At 35.2% G+C, this 23743-nt stretch overlaps 1 protein-coding gene across 6 annotated transcripts; it reads left to right on the top strand.

The window, feature by feature from the left end:
- On the top strand, nucleotides 2088–18791 carry LOC105178098 (zinc finger CCCH domain-containing protein 55-like). Of its 6 annotated transcripts, none has more exons than XM_020699116.1 (7): nucleotides 2088–2298; nucleotides 13693–13839; nucleotides 14352–14706; nucleotides 15298–15321; nucleotides 15418–18075; nucleotides 18191–18287; nucleotides 18601–18791. In XM_020699116.1, the coding sequence occupies exons 2-5, from the start codon at nucleotides 13724–13726 to the stop codon at nucleotides 15463–15465; spliced, it is 543 nt and encodes a 180-aa protein (XP_020554775.1). In that variant the 5' UTR covers nucleotides 2088–2298; nucleotides 13693–13723; the 3' UTR covers nucleotides 15466–18075; nucleotides 18191–18287; nucleotides 18601–18791. The 6 variants fall into 6 exon arrangements, with proteins under 6 accessions (XP_020554775.1, XP_020554774.1, XP_020554773.1 ...); XM_020699115.1 differs by having other exon boundaries at nucleotides 13690–13839; XM_020699114.1 differs by having other exon boundaries at nucleotides 2089–2334.

The raw sequence follows: 23743 nt of genomic DNA, 5'->3' as shown, positions 1-23743 counted from the left end.
GATTGTTGTTGTTGCCAGTCAATGTAATATATTTTAAGTATTTTGATTGAGTTTTCTATTATTTATTGTTTTTTTCCATGTGCATCCACTCATGGCCTCACTAAACTATTGCTTACGTAATTTAAATTTCTTCCTCTGAATGCAAGTGATAAACTGACCAAATTAGGATTTCGCTAACCTAAGAAAGAGACCAAGGTGACTAAGAAAGAGGCTGAATTGTTAGGACTCATAGTCGTTCTGGTTATCAGGTTTCAATTACGATGAATAGATAATTTTTAAGATTTCAGTTAGATCGCGTCCCAAGAATAGGACCAAAGGTAGGGATCCTACTTTTGGGGCGTGACAATAATAGTTTTTTACAATAAAAACAAATGCTTGTGCAGTTTATACTTTTCTATTATAAAAGTGGATTGATCCAATTATACGTCGGGTAGGATATGCTCTCCTGGAATATAGAGCGCTCAACATCAGGAAGTGGACACCTATTTAGGTTGGCATCCACTTCCAACTAGGCTGGCCATCCTCCCGAAATTGCTATTGTTTTATCTAACTCTATAATAATGTGTCTTCCATTTATATCTGTCTGATAAGAAACTGTATGTTCATGTTTCGGATTTATGGAAAATTTCCTCAATAGGCTGCAATTGAGTTGGGCCAGTCATGGGCCACCAGCAAGGCATAGGCCCAATAAGACTCAGATCTCTTTAAATAAATTGATGCCCATAAATAATTAAAAGAATTACTTAAATAAGGGTGAAAATCTATCTTGTTACCGTCATAATAAATACCTAGGAAATTCTTATATTTTGTAAATATAAATAGAAATATTTATTTCAGAAATTATAAATCATAGATTTCAAATCCATATCCTAAAATTTAAAACTCTATCTCATATCAAATGAATCTTATTTAAACATTTCTCAAATTTTGATTTTATAGAAAAAAATATTAATTTGCTTGCCCATTGTACCTTGATAATTTTCTAAATACTCTATGTTATGGTAATCCTTTTTGTTGCTTGTAATTAATTTCTACCTTTCTAATCTTTTTAAATACTTTTATGGTAATTTTATTCTCATAATAATTATTTTTTATTTTTGTGTAACGAATTGAATTCACCATTATCCTATTGCATATTAATTTTAGAAGGTAATGTGATAAGATCTTATGGCTCTCATAAAATTTATGCTATATATATAATCTTTATTTATTTTTATATTTTGTGAAAAATTATCACAATCTAGAAAAAAAAATCATCCTTTTACTTATGGAAAAATAAAAATTTATCATTTATTTTCTTTTTTGATATTTTTTAATTTATTTGATGATTTAAAGAATATGATTTTGTTTGTTTTAATTTAATCATGGTCTGGAACACAACAAAAAATATCCTAAATATTTGTCTATATTTTTCAAAACACAAATATCGGTGTGTTTCAATTTATTTTTATTTATCTTACACTAATACCAAAACAAAATATTCGAAACATATTTAAAAAATATTAAAATACACACACACACACATATATATATATGTATCTATCTTTCTCGCACTCTTTTATCAAAAAAAAAAAAATCCATTAATTTATGTTTGTGTTTAATACGATCTATTTCCCTGTAAAATCGCAAATGAACAAATTACTCCCCTATGAAAAAATAATAGCAATTTACCTTCTTGTATTTTTTAAAATTAAGTAATTTACCTCATTAGACATGTAGGTAAATTGCTTCGTTTTGAAAAACATAGAGTGTGACTTGTTGCATTTTTAAAACATAGGGAGGTAAATTGCTATTCTATTTTTATAGAGGGGTAATATGCTAATTTACAATGTCACAGATGGTTGCTTGTATTTTTTCATTTATATTTATGTATAAGCAGTTTAAATAAAAATAGATGTCGTATAAATGATTTTGCTATCCGAAAAATAATTTAAATTAAATATTAAATTGGAGTTTCCATAGCACCATAAAAATACTTTATAGTTAAGTTCTTTATTGATTTGTAATTTGTTAATAAGAAGTCCAATGGCCACATGAGGAGCGCGATTTTTATAAGCATAAAGCGATTTAGAAGTCGCTGATTCTCTCAAAAGGACTTAAAAAGAGGACAAAGAATTCTCAGCTGTCACATTTAACACACACCCACTCTTCATCGTTTCCTCACTCAATCTCCGCCTGTCTCTGTCTGTATGTGTATGTATATTCTATACATATAAACACACACACACACAAATTCGCACACAGAGAAGCGAATTGGAACCCGGGCTCCTTCTGCATGCCGGCTTCAGTTTGATCCCTGTGATTTTTCTCGCTCTCTCTACTCTTCTTTTCTAGGTATCTTGTACTGTATGTTCCGTATATTTCTCTTACTCTGTTTTTGTATGTGTGTGTGTGTGTGTGATGGTGTTGCCTCTGTTGAGTTTTTCTTCATTTTTCTGGGTGCTTGAAGGTTTTCAAGGTATCTTGTACTGTATGTTCGTTGTATTGTTCTTTTTTTTTGTTTGCCTCTACTGGGTTTTTCTTCAATTTCTCTGTTTTCTTGGTGGTTCAAGTATTTTGTTTTTTAAATTTTTATGAATTTTCTGATGGTGGTAATAATTTATTTTCTCAATTTGGTTTCTTCCGGATTCTTGGTTTTCTTTTTTTTTTTTTAAATTCTTTTATTCTTTATGGTATATTTTGTTTTTATTATGTAAGTTGAGTCAGTTGTGATATATGGACGAATGCTGGTGGGTTGATTTGTCTGCATTCATTTCATTCCATGGGATTCAATGATTTTCTATAGTATTATTGCTGTAATAGTTGAATTTCAATTTTTGCTATACTAAGTAGGAGGGTATTTGAGTTTGAGCATCAATGTGGGTTGGATATGTCTGATATATTTAATTTGTAACTGGGGGTGCGTTACGGTTCAACACATTGACCAGAAAGCAAAATTCTTCAATTGATGGTGTTACTTAGCACTAGTTGTTGATGTTCATGTACACATTTGTAGTTACAAGAACAAAAAAAAGAAGGAAAATTAACAAAAGGTGATGTTGCTTGTTGAAGGAATTCATGATGTAAACTAATTGGTTTTAAAAAATATAAATTAAAATTACTATAATTTATTTGTAGTTTTATAAAGAAGAAAAATAAACAAAAAATTTCTAGAAATATAAGGTTGAAAAAAATTGTGCGTCGTTGGCTTGCTTGTTCGAGTGGGTTGTAGTTTGAGGGAAAATATTTTCTATTTTCCATTTAGTTTTAAATAAGAAAAAGGTATTTAAGTTACAAACATTTTGCCAACCAAATTTAAATTATAGGGGATTGAGCCTTAGTAAACAATATAAATGTTGTGTCATTCTTTTTATTAACTATTTATGCCCAGCATGATTAATATCCTAAATGACTAGTCCTCTTAGAAAATTGAAAAGAGAACTGATAGAACTCTGTACAAGTAATAGTAATTGTTTAATAATAATGACTGGCCAATGGACTAGGGAGACTTTCTTCACACTGATTACAGAAGATGGTGGTCAAACTGTGGTGTAATTCTATCAACGCATTTAATAGCATTGCAAAAAGAGGAAGATGATTTAGTTGGTATTTTAATTGATGAACTTACCTTTAATCACTGTAATCTGTTTTGAGATTGTGGCAATATGATGTATGCAATACGGTTAAACTTAGTTGAAATTCCAATAAAGTGAACTAAGTAGCTTGCTTTTCTTCTTGTTGCTTTCTTTTTCTCTTTTATTCTTTTTCTAGGGTGGGTGGGGGTGGGTAGGGGGTTGGTGTGTGTGTACTTCAAAGTCCTAAGAGCAACTTCCTAATGAATAAGTTGTGGCTTATCCATAAAAAGACTAACTAGACTAACAATAAAAGAGATGTCAAGTTTAGTTATAGTCAAATAGATCAACTTCCCTACAAGTCGTCTATATTTGGTTTTATCTTCCAGATAGTCATTGTCATCCTTTCATAAATCACAATTGAAATCCATGGGTGTGTCCACATGCATAGTACCAAGAAAATCAACTTCCTGAAGGAGATCACTAGCACACTTTCTTTGGGACAGAGATATCCAAGCTTGTCATGAGCAATTTCACTGCCCAAGAAATATCTTGGTCATACAAAATCCTTCGGGATAAAGTGTTCTTGTGTGCTGTCTTCTATGCCTCCAATATAATTAAAATGATATCGACATACACTGCTGGGCTAATGCATAACCATACTGCTTGCTTTGTACAAAGCCTATTGTTTGGCACTAAAAAAAACCAAAGTCACCAATAACACACGGTTAAACTTCGCTCTAAGACTTTGTTTAAAGTTGTAAATCGCTTTCTTCACTCTGCATACCATTTGACTCTCCCTCTTAGCAACATACCAATATGGTGCTCCATATAGATAGTTTCACTTAGATCCCCATATAGAAATGCATTTTTCACATCCATCTAATACAAAGGCCAGTCAACCAGTCAAGGTTGATATCTAGAGAAAACAAGAATCGGATGGAGTTGAGACAGGCAACTGGGGAAAAAAGTCTCAAAGTAATCAATACCGTAGGTCTGGGTGAGTCCTTGGGCAACCAATCCAGCCTTGTAACAATCAATAGTGCCGTCCCGATACTTAAGGGTGAGGACCCACTAAGAGGCGACAACATCAACATTAGGAAAAATATAAGTAAGTTCTCAAGTTCCTCATGAGACTAGGGTAGATATGTGTTCATCGATAGCCATTTTCCAATTGGGATTCTGAAGTGTGTCATGATAAGACTTTGAGAGTAGATATCGAGGAAAATGAAACAACAAAACTGTGAAACCTAGGGCTAAGATTGTCAAAAGAAAAACAATTAGCAATATCATGAGAAACATAGGACCATTTACCTTTCCAAAAGGCTATCAAAAGGTTAGTTTTGGATGTGTTAGGTGCTACAAGTGAGGTGGAGAGGCAACAACATCTCACGTGGTGGATAGAGTGCGATGATGGTGGGAATAGACTTGGAGTGGCCGAGAGTTAGGCTGTGGTAGAATCCCTGGACTGGAATAGGTAAATAAGTAGAGCCACACCCTACTTTAGTAGGGTTGGCCCAGGAATTGTATGGAGTGGACTAAAAAAATGTGACATTCGCCAAAGTAAAGGACACGCCGCAGACATGGTCATAGCATCGGTAACCCTTTTGTGTGCGAGAATACGTTGGAAAGAGACACTTGGCTTACCGAGGGGAGAGCTTATCCACACTTGGAGAGACAATGCGAACGAAACAAATACAACCTAAAATACAAGGAGGTAGAGAGAAAGACAACTGTAAGGAATGTCTTATTATCAATAGTACAAGGCATGCAATTCATGAGAAAACAAGCTTTTAGCACAACATCTCCTCAATGGGATTCAGGAACATTCATTTGTACCATAATAGTGCGAGCAACATCAATAGATGATGATGTTTGCGTTTTGCTACACCAGTTTGCTAGGAAGTATGCGGACAGAATGTTTGGTCTAAAATGCCATGGGACTTACACAAGTCACAGACCTCTTTTTGACTAAATTTGAGGGCATTATCGGTTCGGAAAATATGAATATTAGTAGAAAATTGAGTTTGATTTTTTTTTAAATAGAAGTTAGGTGATAATACAAACTTCAGATATACTTTTGAGCAAATAAACCCATGTCATTCTGGAATTGTCATCAACAAGAATAATGAAATATTGAAAACCAGCAATAGAAGACACATCGCACGACCTCAAATATCCGTATGAATGAGTTCAAAAGGCGAAGTGCTACGTTTTTTGACTCTTAATGGAATAGAAGTACGGCGGTGTTTGCCTAAGATTCACATTCGAAACTATAAATAGAAGAGTCCATTGGTAGCACCTGTTTGGATAAAAAGGGACGGCCATGCCTACCATGCCACTGAAGAGGGTTACTGAGGCAAACAAGGGAGAATCAACAACTGTTGGCACATAGGTCTAAGTAATAGAGACCAACATGTTCATGCCCATTACCAATCATCCTCCCATTTTTACATCGTGAAAGATAGGGGGATATTGAGGCAAACAAGGCATCAATCAGCAGCCAACATAACACATATGTCCAAGTAACAGAGACCACCATGTTCATGCCCACCACCAATTATCCTCCTAGTTTGCAGATCCTGAAAGATGGAATACGAAGGAAAGAAGGTGACATAACAGATTTGGTAAGGTGACAAATGGATAATAGACTGTAAGAAAAGTTAGGAGCATAAAGAACATTATCCATGGTTAGATGCATAGTAGGTCGTATGGTACCAAACCTAAAGACCGGAGAGTATGAATCATTAGCAAGCAAGGCGAACATGTGATAAAGAGTCACAGCATGTCACGGACGCGAGAAGAGATTTATTACCAGTGATATGAGTTGTGCAACCAGAATCCATCACCCAAGACTTATCATGAGAGGCTATAAAAGCACTCGGAGATGGCGGATAAATGATAGTAGGAATAGTAGAAATAGCTGTAAACTTTTATAGAATATTTTCATAGTCCTTGTAATGTAACCAAATCAAGTTTTTGTGTAGCTTCATGACAAATGGTAGGACCAAGAGCACAATTATTGTCAAAAGACGACATGAGTAAAGAGAAGATTAACAGATGGACCAAGCACAAACCAAGGAGTGAGGTCCCGCAACAGATACTAGGGAATCAAAGTAACCTAGGCTACCAAATTAGTCCATGTACACCATGTCTCCCCCACCAGAAAAAAGAGCAACATAGTAGGAAGATAAACCATAGCAACAAGAGTAACCATGTGCAGAAACAACTTAGCCCATGAGTAGCTGGCTGAATCAGCAGCGGTCGGAGGACATCGGACGGTTGATGCTGCTGTTGAGATCGTGGAAGGTGGCGAACAACTGTATGGGGGATGCGTAGCAGAAAGGGGGGAACAGATGTCGCCTACGAGCAAAGTGCCGAGGGCAGTGGTATGAGGAGCGCGGTGGTGGGCAGGCGGGCTAGGGGTTTCTGATCTCTCTTTTCTTTTGTTGTTCTTTTAAGTAAACAAATATATATCTATGTATATATATTTCCTCTCTCTCTCTTTTCGAAACCCACTCTGATACCATGTAGAAATGAAAACAAGATCTTGCTATTATTGAAGGACGCAACCTCGATCTCTATAGAATAGGTTTAAGAGATTGGTACAAATATATCAAGCTACCTCTCTTAAAGACATACGAGATATATGTCACAAGATTTAGGATAAGGACTATCATGTGGCTAGGAGTTTGTTTCTATCTGGTTTTGGATTAGGAACTAAATAATCTGTTAGTTGTGTCTATCTTTATGCTCTTTGAGTAATCTGATAGATTAGGTGAGATCTTAGTGAGGTTATAAATACTCCATGTATTTATGTTTTTGGATTAAGAGAGTGAGAGTATTTTTCTCTAAAAAATTACATGGTATCAGAACAACCACGTTCTTTATCATTAAGCTTTAATGACAAAAGCTGCCATGACTAGGGTAAGAAACACTTCATCTTCATCAAGAGAAATTGAAGAGAATATTCACTCACACACCACAGAAGTACACAGTAGTCTGATCTCTCTACATTGCTTACTGTTTGCAAGTTGAATGGCATAAATTACTTGGAGTGGCTCGGTCTGTAAAATTAGCGATTGGTGGTAGAGGCAAACTTGGCCATTTAACTGGAGAAGTGAGGAAACCAGTAACAAGCAGAAAACTCACTCATAATTGCTTGGCTTATCAACTCAATGGAGCCACTTATTGCGAAACCACAGCTCTTTTTACCGACTGCCAAAGATGTGTGGGATTCCGTATGTGATTTATACTCAGATATATTAGAAATTGTGACAAATATTCAAATTAAAATCGAAGTTTTGGCAATCAAGGCAAGGAGATTGGGAAGTCACGGTATACTACAATGAGATAGTGACATTACAGTTACCATGATTGAGAAGTGGAAGACGCACTAAGACATCCACTCTCTCAAAGCAAAGCCCTTTAACTCAAATACCACTCCTCCCTCAGGTTCAAAGAAATGAGACCTGACCCCATACCTGCAACCCCTGCTATACCTAAACCATACCGCAGTCATACCCTGAACTAATCTCAGTCGGAAAGGTTTTTTTGTAAAGCTCGCACGGCATAAGACCTTGTAAAGACTGCCCGAATGATAGCGTGAGGCATAAGAAGAGAGGAAAATGATCGAGAGGCCCATTCTTGTCAGAGAACCTCTACGTCTATCGAAGAAGTTTTTCAAAAATAAGGTAGGAGGCGGCTAGAGGAAAAGTGATGTTAGTAAGTCCAACCTAGAAATAGAAAGCTTGACTTTGGTTGCTAGAGGGTTTGATTCAAATTAAGACAAGAAGAAAAAACCATGGTGTGAACACTGCAGAAAACAAGGTATACAAAAGAAACATGTTGGACAATCCTTGGGAAGCCGAAGAAGAAAGGAGCTGATTGCAAGAGCATTTCACACCATGAGTAAGGACTCTTAAGGGCAACAAATCAATTCAGAAAACTTTCCTTTCACAAGGGAACAATTAGACCACCTGTACGCACTCTTTCAGTCTCTACAATTTTCTAGTCTGTCTTGTTCTTTAGCTCAAAAAGGTAATTTTCTCATTGCTGCTCTCTCTAGTTTAGAATCAAATTTTTCGTGTCCATAGATCATTGACTTTGGAGCCACTCAAAACTCTTATCTTCTTACAAACCATGTGCAGGAAACAAAAAGATCAAAATTGCAAGTGGATCCCTTTCTGCTCTAGCTGGAATAGGATGAGTCACCATTTCTCCATCTCTCATGCCTCATAATGTCCTTCATGTTCCAAATACATCCCAGTTTATTGTTAATAAGTAAAATAACTCATGACTTTCAGCTTATTGTGAGTTTTAGGAGATAACCTCAGGGAGGAAGATTGGTGGTGCTATAGAGATCGGTGGACTTACATATTTGAAGATGGATTCAAATCGAGAAAACCCATACAAAGCACTTGTTTCGAATCTATTTCTTTTGCAAGTACTGGTGAAATAATGTTATGGCATTATAGATTACGCCATCCAAATTATCAATATTTAAAACATTTGTTTCCTAGTTTGTTTAGAAATAAAAATCCATCTTCTTTTATGTGTGAATTTTGTCGGCTAGCTAATCATCATCGTGCCTCATTTTCATTACAACCATACAAAGCTTCAAAACCTTTTTCTTAAATACATAGTGATGTATGGGGCCTTCCAAAATCGCAACTCCTTCTAGACAAAAATGGTTTTGATGTAGGTCGCACAATCGGGGTCGTTGGACCTTGGTACCCTGTGGTCGGGTCGCTAAACCCACATCGAGCTTCCTGTTAACGGATCCTGAGAACGAAACACATGATAGGCTTGCTGGGTGGCCCCCAGCTATGGCCCTCCGATGCTTAAGTTAGGTATAGTGGGGTCGAATTCGATCTAAGGAGAGCTGGTGAATCTGAAAATATAATGAATGCACTTGCCATAACATATTTACCGGTATTTATAGTGTACGGAATCGTATGAGAAGGCGCCACGTGTCGTCCTTTGGACATCAGGGAGGGTGTGATGATCCTGCGGCTATTCAATCAGGTCCACCTTTTGGAGCAGGTCAGGCGGGTCGGATCAGATAGCCCGACTCGCGTCTTCACACGCGAATCTTGGGTATTTTTATTGTTTTCTTTAAAATTGGAGGGCAGTTTTGTCCTTTGAAGCTGGAGGGGGTAATTACCCTCATCAGGTTTGTCACCTTCAAAGATGACCACACATGGGTAAGTTGGGTTTATTTACTAAAAGGAATATCTAAAGTGGAAGAAGTTTTCAAAAGTTTTTACACCATGGTGATGATACAATTTCAACCAAAAATTCAAGTTTTTTGCAGCGATAATGGAAAAGAGTATTTCAACAAAATGGGAATTTTTTTCTTAGTAAAGGCATCATTCACCAAAGTTCTTGTAGTGACACTTCTCAGCAAAATGGAATAGTTGAACAAAAGAATATATATCGGTTGGAAGTGTCTAGGGCTTTATGTTTCACAAAAACAATTCCCAAATATCTTTGGGGTAAAGGCATCCTTACGAGTACCTATCTCATTAATAGGATGCCTTATATTTCAAAACACCTCTACACGTGCTCACAAGTTGTAATCCTTGTAGGCTACCATCCACACTGCTTGATAAAATACTTGGGTGCTTTGCATTTGTCCATCTTCATGAACAAGATCAGGGAAAACTTGAGCCAAGGGCTAGAAAATGTGTCTTTGTAGGACATGCACCTACTAAAAAAGGATATAAGTGTTTTGATCCTATTTCAAGAAAAATATTTACAACTCATCTTTAGGGGGCGAGGTCTAGTGAATTATTTAGAAAATTTGAACTTGATGTTTTTGAAATAGGAAGAACCAAATCATTTGGTGTGAATCAATAAATAGAAAATGAGATGGTTCTCCTAAATGTTGAAGTTGATGTCCTAGATATAATTTGTCTTGTAAAAAACCTGAAAGTGTAGGGCAAAAAATCTTGAAAATTTGCTTGGTTCATCTCCATCGCCATTTATAATAGCATAGATGATAGGAATGAAATGAGTACTAAGAGTCGTGAACTCATGGTCTACTCAAGGAGGAGACAGAATCTTAAAGAAAAATAATCCCAATCCTCAAGGTGATGGAAGAACTAAACTTATCCAAGTATCCCGGTAATAATCAAGCTGAGCCTCTCAATCTGTTTGGTCTATTTCATATTCTGATCCTGAATCTTTTGTTGATATTGATATTCCTATTGCTATTCGTAAGGGTGTTCTTTGTGGCACCAAACACCCTATCTCTAACTTTGTGTCCGTCGAAACTCTTTCTCCTTCCTTCTTTTGTATTTACTTCAGAGCTCTCTTGTGTGGAAATCCCAAAGAATGTTCAGGAAGCTGTAGAGATTCCTGAGTGGAGGAGGGCTATTTTTGAAGAGATGAAAGCACTTGAGAAAAATTATACGTGGGATGTGATGAGTTTGCAGAAGGGAAAAACCACGGTTGGTTGCAAATGGGAGTTCACCATCAAGTATAACTAAATGGATCTCTCGAAAGATATAAAGCACGACCAGTGGCTAAAGGTTTTACACAAACCTATGTTATTGATTAGCTCGAGACCTTTGCTCCACTAGCTAAGTTGAATACTGTTAGAGTACTAATTTCGATTGCACCTAATCTTGATTGGCCACTTCCACAATTAGATGTGAAGAATGCATTTCTAAATGGAGATCTAGAGGAGGAAGTTTATATGAATCCCCCACCTGGATTTGATGACACTTTGGGTCTAAGGTGTGTAAACCGAAAAAGCCAGCATACGGGCTTAAGCAATCTCCAAGAGCATGGTTTCAACAACTCATTTGATCCATAAAGAATCAAAGCTATGTCCAAGCTCAAAGTGATCATACTATGGTTTATGAAGCATACCAGTGATGGTGAAGTTAACAATATTAATAGTATATGTCGATGATATTATTCTTAGCGGGAACAATAATATAGAGGATTGTTTGAAGGAAAGTTTGGGATTGCTATCTCACTGAGAAATATATCCTTGATTTCCTTAAGAAACAGGAATGAGTTGGTGTAAACCGGTTGATACTCCATTAGATCCAAATCACAAGCTAAGAGAATGCAAGGATGGAAATCCAGTGAACACAACGAGGTACTAGAAGTTGGTCAGGAAATTTATCAATGTGTTGCACATGTGCCAGACATTACATTTGCAATTAGTATGGTAAGTCACATTATGCACTCACCGTATGAAGAACATCTTAAGGTGGTATACCAAATCCGAAGATACTTGAAAAGCACTCCTCAAAAATGACTATTTTTCAAGGAAGAGCGAACAGAAGACTATTGAAGCATGCACAGACAGGGATTGAGCAGGCTCAATTATAGATAGAAGATCTGATCTGAGTTCATATATGAGTTCCCAATCTAACGGCTCACAAAACCATTGGAAGATTGAGTTTAAAGGGAGAAGACTCAACTCAAAATCACATACAATGAATAAATTGGATTTTAAATAACCCTTTCCTTCTTCTTCCTCAACTGCCTTCTTATCATCTGTTGAAAAGGTTTCAATATGGATCAATTCTCTTTCTATCATGAATGGGAAAATTTAGTCACCTGGAGGAGCAAGAAACAAAGTGTTGTAGCATAAAGTAGTGTATCGGCTATGGCTATGGAGTATATGAGATGTGGTTAAGAAGATTCTTGAACACTTTTAGTAAGAATAATAGAAATGCCTATGAAGTTATATTGTGACAACAAAGCTGCAACCAACATTGCCCATAATTGAGTGCAAGACAAAACTAAGCACATTCAGATTGACAAACACTTCACAAAAGAAAAATTGGAGAAAAGTGTTATTTGTATGCCGCTTATTCCATCAATACAACAAACAACTGACATTCTTACAGAAGGATTGTTCAAATGAAGCTTTCAGTTTCTCATAAACAGGTTGGGCGTGATAGATATCTAAGCACCAAGTTTGGGGGGTGGGGGTGGGGGTGGTGTGGGGGTGTAAGAAGATTTAGGATAAGGACTATCAAGTGGTTAGGAGTTTGTTTCTATCTGGTTTTAGAGTAGGATCTAAATAATCTGTTAGTTGTTTCTATCTTTATGCACTTTTGAGTAATCTGATTGATTAGGTGAGATATCAGTGAGGCTACTCACTGTAAATACTTCCTGTATTTCTGTTTTTGAATTAAGAGAGTGAGTATTTTTCTCTCAAAACTTACATTATAACATAAATTCCAACATGTTCAACAAACTTAATTTTGACATCAGAACATGGTGAATATAACTATATATCAGGCTTGGAAAACTTGTTCCATACTGACCAGCTTAAAGAACTAGTACCACATTGTTTTTGCAAAATTCGCAGCTAGCATATACATACCATTATGCTTTTTGTGACATACTATCACAAGCTAACACACATCTTGCCTGATTGGACTTGTAGACTATCCTATTATTATTCATGTATGTATTTTAGTTTGGGTGGTAAAAATTTCAGCTCATGACTTGAAGGTTGAATTCGATGATGTTAGAACAAGTGATAGTCATTGATGCCTGATATTACTATTAAATAATGTGACAATCAAAGAAGGTTTATTTTGCCCTTGGATAGTGAGCATTTCCATTCCTTTCAGCTCATACTTCATCTGATGACGTGCACATGTATCTGGTCAGATTTATATGGCCATTAAAGTATAAAATCACTCCTGGAAAAAATATTCAAATTATGTTTCTAAGAAAATAAACATGCAGATGTTGTTGTGACTGATAAATCTGATATTCATTAAGAAAATTACTCTTTCTTAAGATGTTATATGTTTATTTAAACCCTATAGCATACTTTGTCCTAACTGTCTGCTATTTCCTTTCTCAGCCTGTATCATATCGTATCTGCTACAATTCTATCATTGACAGAATCTGATTCATCTCGGGAAAAGCTAAAGCTGCTGATACCTGTGTTTAATTATTGGCTAAATAAACTATATTATTGCAAGGACTAGTTGCTTCTGAGGTTTCAACTTTTTCTAAGATATGGCAATATCGTTTTATTAGTTTAAAAGTGTCAATATCATGAACTATGTGAACTATGATATTTTAAAGCAGTTCCCTAAATAAAAGGGTTTAATTGATCTTGCACTCATATACAGATGTTCCATTTTCTCAGCAGATTTGTCTTTTGTATCTACGTTTGGTGGAAAATGGACAGACGTGGCAGCCACCACTTTGGGTACGCTGAAATGTCACCAGGCCTGGGCAATTGGAGGTTCAGGAGGCATTTTAGAGTCCCACAGATAGGTTCAACACATCCATACAGGTTTCTTTCCTCTCAATACGCCTTAATTGGCCAAGAGCTAACTAAATGACTAACAATGTGAATCATTGATGATTTTCTTGAGCATGTGCAGCTGGATTTTCTGTTTTTGCTACTATGGCAGGTTTGCTGTGAATGTCTGCTAATATATCAATGATGCTTCAATTATCCTATGATTATTATGCATGTATCAAAGAAATTCTTGTTGCTCTAGTTTGTAATGCTTAGCAATTTGGTATTGGAAGTACTTTTGCTTACATTCCAACTCCAACTAGTGCTAATAAATTCATAGAAATGTTTTAGTTGGAGAAAAGGGTAATAATACTATGCACCCCTGTGATCATATCATGACATTTTTCTTAATACAGTGCTGTCAGACTTATTTGTCTGTTTTAGTGATGACCAACTTGCAGAATTTTATTTGTAGAAAACAAACCACAAAATTTGCCAGCATTATGACTGCACAGGCTTGTACTCTTTCTGGTTTTGTTATGATTAAAAACTATATATTGCAGACATAGAAGCCTCAGTCCAGTCCATAGAGCTGAACAAAGAGAAGGATTTCCAGAGGAGAGGCACAATGATCAAGGTCATGATCTTATAGAAGTGGTAGCCACCAATGATGAGTGCTTACGAATTCACCGTTTAAGGGCCATGCGCGCTTTCAAATTCGCCCTTGTTGAGCATGTCAAGAAACTGATTAAACCCTACTGGAAGGAGGGCAAAATCAGTAAAGATGTGCATAAAGTAATAGTCAAGAAATCAGTCAATAAGGTTATTGAAAGCTTTGGTTCATCAGAGATTCCTATGAAGGGAAAGATCAGCAGTTACTTGATATCTTCACATTCAAAGCTCTCTAAACTCGTACAGGTTTGTCTCAGTTCTGTCTTTCGCCCACTCATTGATCTAGTATTTAACAGCATACTGAAAGTTGCCTGCTGTTTGATGTAAATTTAGACAAATTGCTAAATTTCACGTCCTTGCTTTCTCATTTTTGTAATACCATATACTATAATTCTTTCTCTCATTTAAGCTCTACTGTTCTATGCCTCTGAGAATTTTACTTTGATAAGAAGAAAATTTATTCTGAATCTGACTGTCATCCTCCGAGATTCAATACTCATATGGTAATTTAGTGTTGGTTTCCTTCTCCAGTCATGAAGCATCTAGGTGAGGAGGTTATGTTTATTAGGCAATTGCCTTTGGGAAAATATTGATTGACTAATACTCTCTGAGATTATAAATTTCCCCAGCAACATGTAAATTAGTTCCTGAAATATACGATCAAGGAAAAGAAGTCTGTGCATGACACAGTTTCTAATTCCACAAAGCTACATGCTGCAGTGTAACTAAAGCTAAAGCAGAAAACTTTTACATATATCTTAATTTAATATACTTTTCCGTGTAACTTTATGGAATTTGCTTTGAATGTACTTATTTTTCATATTTCTGAATTTGCAGGCCTATGTGGAGAAATACCAGAAGGTTTAGCATTTCAAAGACAAGAGTCCTCTAATTAATTCTGGCTTCTCTATATCTTAGTAATTTCTTATTAATGCCTGACAAATGTTTGAATTTTAGATTGTTTTTATGTGTCAATACTCTGGATTAGCTTACCCAGAACTCTAAAAGGTGAGTTTTCTCAAGTGTTTTTCATTTAATACTTGTTTTATATTCCGAGACTAGCGAATCTGCGGGGGTGATTTATACACTTCTTCATATGTTATTTTTTTTGTCTCAGACTAAGAGTTGGTTATCACTAAACATTGTGCTAATATTTGTGATAATAAGCCATGTAGATGTACATCTCACACTGTTCTATTATACTGTTAGTTAGATACGCTGGTCATAGGACGCCTAGAGACCAGTGAAAGTATGTTCATTCCAGTCACTTGATCCTAAACTTCTTTAACCTCTTCAAGCAGATTCAGTTCCCGAAACTTGTTCCTATGACTCTTTAACCTTTCAAGTGGATCATCTTCGTGATACATTTTTGATCTATACATCTATCATTTTCTGTTCTGACGGACTACTTGATGACAATTCTGTAGTCTGAACTGATCCTGTTATTGTGTCACCGTATTCGTGTTATGAAATATCTTCCAGAGATCAGCTGATATATATTTCAGTTGCTCTTCACCATTCAATTGTGCTTTTCTTGTGATCAGATTCAATTGTTCTCTCCTCATATGAGATACAGGATCAACCAGGGTTCTATAGGATCCTTTCAGTTATGTAAATCTGTATGCATAGCCGGTCTTTTCACTTAAATGTCTTGATGTACTTATGTAGGTGTCATGTTGAATTAGTTCTTCATTAGGTGACAATTTATGATTAAAAAACTCAACTGAACAGTCTTATCCCTAGGTATACAAGTTGCATGCGTAGATCTCTTTTTCCATTCTCTTGAAGAAGAGCTGTCTGACAATTTGTGCTCGTGTTAATAACATTTTTAAACCAAGCATCTATTCCCATATGCTTATTTGTCCGAAAGACATGAATCCAAGAGAACGCTACTTGTTATTGTCTTATCCTTTCCGTTTTAATTAATTTGGTAGTTTTCAATATGTATAGCAGTTAAGCATTGTTTAGGAAAAAAATTGTCATTCCCCTAAAACTAAATTTCAAATATCACATCTTGAAACATCTAAGCATGAATAACATGTCATTAACTGATACTAGATTTACATTGGAAGAATGTTCAAAAGTATACTTGGAAAATAACACTCTTTATTTCCGCTATTGCTTCTGGAAATTAATACAATAGTTGTTGGATTTTGCGGAAGATTTCCAAACTTTCTATTTCTTCAAGTCCTTTTTCACTTGTAATACTCCCCTGTTGATTTCAAGAAGTCCATCAAATCTGCATCCACGTGTTGTAGTTTTCAACTTTGGCTCTCAATTTTTGTGGACGGGAGTTAGTGAAATCCTACTGGTTTGAATCCTAACAAACCGATGCACTAGTTACTACTTTAATAACTAGTAACTACCCCCAAATCTATAACTTTCTTAAGCTGTTTTCGGCTTGTTGTCTGCACAAATGTTGGGAAAAGAATCCATACGACATGCATCTCAAAGCTTTATCAATGATGCCCCCTCACCATGTTTCTCAACAAAATGATGCTAACACATATATAAATGCACCTTTATTGCTATATTTTACCGGAGCATTCTTTAACAGAGAGTTGGATTTTGTTGGTACGTCTTTTGCTAGTTTGTCTTAGAAATGCATCAGAAAGTCAAAGTTTATGATCATTTGCAAGAATGCGTTTGTTGTTGTTTCAAGCAGTTGAGTTGCTATATTTCTAAAGTTGTTTTTACTTGTAGGAAGTAATTAGGTGGTCTTACGTTCATAGAAGTGAAATTATCTGATGTGTACAGTATTTTCTTTGATCCTAAAGTAGATCTTTTATAATTTTGCACGTGAGTGATGCTCTCTTGGTTTCGTGTAGTTCTAATAGCTTGATTATATTTAGATAGTAGATGGAACAACACTTGTAAGCGTCCTATTAAAACCGAGGATTATTGACCCACTTGCCATCCCCGTGCCGAAATAAATAAAGTTGTCTAGAAAAACCAGTTAGCAGCGGATAACCTAATAGTGAAAGAGTCGGACGGCTAACAAAAAGCTGAAAAAGCATCTTTTTGTGTATAATACTCCATACGAATGCTAATAGTTCGGAAATGTGAAAAAAATAATAAAATATAAGAAAAGTACCTAGATTCATGGAAGAGAAAGTCATATCAGTCACATGCTTGCATATCCATCATTCAAGTCTCCATTTATTAATTCAAATTGCATGTCCAGATTGACCTATATATGAATATGCGAGCATACCTTCCGCGCTTGTTTGAACAATAGCAATGAGTGATATGGTAAAATTCTTAAATGGCATTAATGCTTTCATTCTCTCAAATTATAATATACAGATAGCAAGTTAAGCATGATGTAATCCTATTCATATTTTTAATGTTGTTGCTCAATAAATATAAAACACCATATTCCGTGAAGCTTTCTTTTGTGCATTAAACTTTTTTTTCTTTAGCCTTCCTTGACTTCCGAACTTATCTTTAGTATGGGGTTTACATGCAGAAAATTTGGGACAACCCTTGTCAGCGGATTTCACTGGTGGAAATCTTTGCTTTCCCACGAATGCAACTGGGATAAAATTGGATCTGTAAAATCTTGCCGCTCGATTTCAATTTTATCTCGCAACTCATCCCGAATCATGTTTGAAGGTAATTGAGCCCGGAATGAAGTAGAACATCATGGTTGGGAATTTGTTCATATTCATCAACAATTTTCATGGAATGTATTTGACTTGGTTGCTGTTTTTGATTTTGTGATGAAAAGTCCACGTGTTCCGCTTGTGATTTAATTCCGAGAGAAAATGCAGCAAAGAATGGGGGATTTTCCAAAATCCTGATCTTTTTACGAGTCACAGCAGAAGGTATCATTTATGCTTTCTCTGCAACCGTAACTCTGTTTACTTTACGCTCCTGAGAGATATTAATTAACCCTGTCCCCATGCAAGATTTGCTTGCTTTGCTGAAAAGAATTTTATGATATAGAGTGTGATTAGATGATTCAGGAGCACCTCGCCTGCATAAACTTTTATTTAGGAAATATTTTGGGATATATGCAGCAAGTAAACCCAAAGACAACTATGGGGGGGGGCATTCAGTCATTTAGCTAATCCTGGTCATGTTGTGTTCAACCCTTTTCAGGATTAATCAGGGTGATCTATTGTTTAAATGTTTCAGTTAACGTTTTAAGAAAACCCGACTCATCAGCAAGCTGCTGTGTGACGGGACATGCAGTTTGGAAGGAAGGCGTCACTGTAGAAGTTAAAACTATAATTCCCATCTTTAACTATAGTTACACCTGTGATTAAAAGCATCTGTGAAATCCAGCTGGATATACTGTTCTGCCATATCTTTTCCAATCAATATGACAAATTCAGAACCCACATCATCCCAAGAAAACTGTGCCTTCTCTTTCTGCTGGTTGGCACTCCGGGATTGGTTATGGCCGCAGGCATCACAAGCTGGCCCAAAGTATTGGATCATGTTGGCCAGCTCGTTGACAACATGAAGCAAAGACAGTTCTTGGTGAGGATGTTGATTAGCACTTGATTATTGGTTTTTCAACGAGGTATTTTAGTACTTGTATCAACTTCTTTCCCCATTCGATCTGGATCTGAGTAAGCTAGAATCCGTACTTTTTGTTTCTATCTTGATGAATGCAATCCCCAGCGTTAGACAACCAAGTCTAAGGTTAATATTTAGTTTGTTGGAATCATGCATATAACTGTCCCTGATTGCATGGACTTCATTTTCAAGTATACTTGTGATCTTATGGGATTGGGTAAGTTGGAAAAAGTTTTCATCTTCTATGTTCATTTTCTGAATAGTAACTCATCTGCTATAATGGACAAGTGGTCAAACTCTTGATACCTGAAGTTTTCCTGCTTAGTTTCATATAAAAGAATGTCTCAAACAAATAAATAACTAAGTAACAAATAAAAAGAAAAGTGCATCTAAAAGATATAATATCAGAACTAATAATTTATTTTGGAATTTAGTTAAAGAAATGTTAAGCTTTAATTTAAATTAAAGTTAAGTTTGTGCTCATGAATGCTTGATTTTCTTATTCCCCTAACAGGTTACCAGAGCTCAGCAATGACAGAAGGAACTTCAGCTATCTGTATCGAGTTTTGCTCATGCAACAGATTCAGTAGTCAGAGATAAATATCAAGTTTTGCTCATAAACAGTCCAGTAATTGGTTTGGCAACTTACTAAATTGCATCTGTAATTTCATCAAAAACAAATCTTCTTATGAATCTTACCTGATCTTATAACATTTCTGCTTGTTGTTTTTCTTAACTTTCGTATTCTTGGTGTCAACAAAAGAGGCAAATAGTCATTGACAGGAGCTTCCCTTATGATTCCTTGCATAGTTGTGTGGTAACCAGATATGCAATTGGACTAATCACGATTGATAAGGATATAGCTATTGGTTTTATTTAATTTTGATAATTTTTTTTTATGCATGAGAATGTGTGATAATGTCTTGTTTACATCTCTTCAGTTACTAAGAGGAAAAATAAAGATGACAAGATTCAGACTTCAAGATTCAGGTGATGGTGTCGTTAGGCACAGCAACTGTTGAAACTTGCTACAAGGTATGTGGCTGGAAGGTCTCGATGCTTATAAGTTTTCTGCTGTTTTGGTTTTGTAAAGTGTACGCGTATTTCTGAATAGGACTCTCATCATTACGTTTGATGTATGTTGGAATGGTTGCACGACCTGTTTTCTCAGTAAACATATATATATATATATATACACCTATTGAACTCGATTCAATGTCTTTCAACTAGTTCATTTCTCCTTTGGCAACAATTGATCAATATTCAAATTAATGAAATCTTGGTTTTCTCTATTCATGATTCGTCATCTGTGGTTTCCTTCCTTGCATTAACAGAATATAGGTCTCTGCCACTTGCATAAAAAATGCGTTATGTGATGCCACAGCTTTAACTTTAAGATCATGTTTTACATCACTAGTCTTTTTCAGATTGAGATTTTAACAAGAAAGCATAATGTCTTTGTTGGGCTTAAACATGACTTGAGAACAGAGCTACTCTTTAGAACCGAGATTAGGACATTGATAATAGATATCAGATTCCCTTGTACCTTGAAGTGCAATAGCTAAATCTTGACTGAGAAATGACCAATCATGATATGTGGATTGTCTCCCACTGAAAAACATTGTAGTCAAATGATTGATCTGTAGTATTTGGACATGCCATTCTTGTTCTTCAATAGTCCTATGCCCCTTCAGTAGATGTTTATTTTCTTCGCAACTAAATGGTAAAAGTTAAAACCCTACTGAGGATTATACATATCGCCTTTCATCCAATCTATAAGGGTTTGTTGGTCACTAGTATTTTTTCCTTTCGATCTCAAAACATTACTTACCAAGATTACTGAATCGTAATTTTGCTGGATTCTTTTTTATTGAACACAATAAAGGAATATACAGTACCTTAGGCCAACAACACAAGTCATGAGTCCCCTAGGGGATGCTCAAACGACTAGAGCCTCGACCTCCCATGTCATCCCGTAATTGAGGTTTTGGGTTCAGATCTAATTAGGTTCTTGTGTATCATAAAGAAAAAATAACTAGAAAAAAAGACCTTACTCCTACATGAATTGTGTTCTCACCCCCCCCCCCCCCCCCCCCAATCTAGCAAAAGAGACAAACAAGTATCATAACATTAGATGTTGCGGTGGAGGGAAAATGATTAACTTCAAGACTCATTTCTCTGCAATAATTTTATATACTAAGAAAATGACCAAAATGAAGAAAAAAAAATGTCCATAGATGAATTGTGTTTAAAGCAAATGTAGCATGGGGGCAATGTGGTACAACTCATTTACTACAAAGCATTAACTCAAAAAGCATGTTGTACACACCCCATTGATTGTGTTTTCACATGATTAGAAACTTGAATTTTCAAACCCTTCACTTTGCATCAAATAAACATACCCACTAGCCCCTCTTCTTTTTCTTACACACATATTGATATATGTGCATCTTTCCAATGTACACTAATTAATATAACCCCTTTTTCTTCTCACTTTGCATGACCTAACACTATAAGGACCATTACCTAATTTGCCATTCTTAGACCCAACAAGGGATATCTCCACTTTTTCCTATCTTTTTCCATTTATAGAAAGTTGAAATTTCACTCTCAAAGCTAGTCACTGTTAGTGCAGACTCTGAGGAGGAGGAGGAGCAATGTGGGGTGTTGAATTTCAAGAATTTACTTCTCTTTTGTATGGTGGGATTCAATGAGAGTGATGAGATGTATTAAAGTCCTTTTTGGTAACATGATTTTCCTTTTATGGGAATTCTTGATAAAGTTTTGTGGGCATAAATATACCCTCTTTTGGCAACTTGTGGACCATCTTGTAAACTTGTCTTGTTTTCTCCAATTTCGGGATCATTTTCTTCAAATCCCAAAACCCTAATTTATTTTTTCTATTGGTTAAAACTTTGAAGCCAATTAAATCAAACGTGATGAATGTAGATTTTCTTCCATTTTTGTAAATTAAATATGATATTGAAGAAGGTAAAAGTGGTGATTCAAATTGAATGGATTGTGTCTTCTTGTGACATATATTGTACAGTCAAATTGATTTAAATACGACTCCGCCTGATGAGAAATTTCTCGTTTCGTATTAATTATTACTCAGAAATAAGTTTTTACATTAATCGAGATTCTTATGGTCATGGTTAAGGAAGGTATAGTCGACCTTTTTGTTGTCAATTAAAAAAAGAATTAATTATACCTAGATTATTTCTAAAAATATAAAAACTACATTTTTCCCAAAAAAAATTATACATCCTATCTCAAAAATGCTCGGTACTCAATCGCACTACTGTCATTAGAATTTTAGATAGAAAATGCGAATATTAGCAAAGTTTTTCATGAACCCTAAATTTTGTTTTAAATCATCCAAGCTCTTCATATTTTATTGACCAAAGTATCGTTCGTAATGTTTTTGAAACCTATGTCGATGTAAATATAATAAGTTAAAAGGAGGTAAATTTGAACAATACTTTACCGCTCGTGGAAAACTTAAAAATTGTTGCATTCAACACCAATCCATTTTAAAGTTTCTAAAAAAATGATTAATTTGTATATGCATTATGTATAACACGAAAAGATATTAGAGTTATCTCTTGCTTTCCCTAATGAGATGTTCCTTTATATATGTATATGATTATAACAAATTCATTTATTTTTTACTACAAAAAATATTATTTTTATTTTTTTTTAAATTCAAGTGTAACATTGAAAGTTCACTACTTTCGTTCTAATTAACAAAGAAAGCATTAATTTCATCAAGGGTGCAAGTATAATTTCTAATATTCTTTAGGAGAGAGATTAATTTGGCATCTTTAGAGGGCCTCTAGATGTAATTTACCTTTAAAAGAAAGAAGATAATATACATACATCGTTTACAATTCAAAATTGGACAATCATTCCATGAAAAACAGACAATGGCTCATCCCACACAATTTGAATTATTAAATATAAGTGATGATACCGACAAAAATTCTATATTGATCGCAAAAAAGGAGTTTGTGTAACTTATAAATGGTAAGGCATCTTCTCTTAAGTTAAGCGTCATTTTAAGGATAAATTTGTGATGTTTCAATTAAAGCGGACAATATCTTGTGTTACAAGGTACAATTTGTATTATGTGTTGTTGTCTATGAGAAGCGGCCATGTTTGGGGACTGATAATACTAACAAGCACTCAACATCAATTTCATACAAAAAGCTTGTGTAATTTATAAGTCCTGATGGCTTATTTCCTAATCAGAAGTTCTTCGAAGGACAAATTCATAAGATCTTGGTCAAATATACAGTACTTCACTCACATGGTACCAATTACATTGCACGCTACACCAACAAGTTTATCAACACTAATATATGGAAAAAAAAAAGTCACTCCTCACTTCCAAACCACGAGTTACGACACCACAACACAAAATTTTGAAATACCAATTACACTTTTAAATATTTTTCAATAATATATTTATTTCTTTCAAATGGCTCACGTCATCTTTTAACCGCCAATCTACTATTATTTTCACTCATATTTATCATTTGCTCGACTTTGAATCATGTACTGATTTTTAAGTTTAAACTCCCTATCTTGTCATTTTAATTATATGTGCATAAATATTGGGCGTGACGAGGATCAAATCTTGAAAAGATAAATTCAAATGAGTCATATTTATGGCTCGAGCTGAGCTTGACCTTTTTTTTTCCTAATAGTTTATTCTTTTTTGCAACAAAGAAATAATTAAGAATTGGAGTTTAAA

The sequence above is a fragment of the Sesamum indicum genome, linkage group LG15, assembly GCF_000512975.1.
Source record: "Sesamum indicum cultivar Zhongzhi No. 13 linkage group LG15, S_indicum_v1.0, whole genome shotgun sequence".
Lineage (NCBI taxonomy): Eukaryota > Viridiplantae > Streptophyta > Magnoliopsida > Lamiales > Pedaliaceae > Sesamum > Sesamum indicum.
Note: the sequence above shows the minus strand (reverse complement) of the source record. Positions and strands in the feature narration are given on the sequence as shown.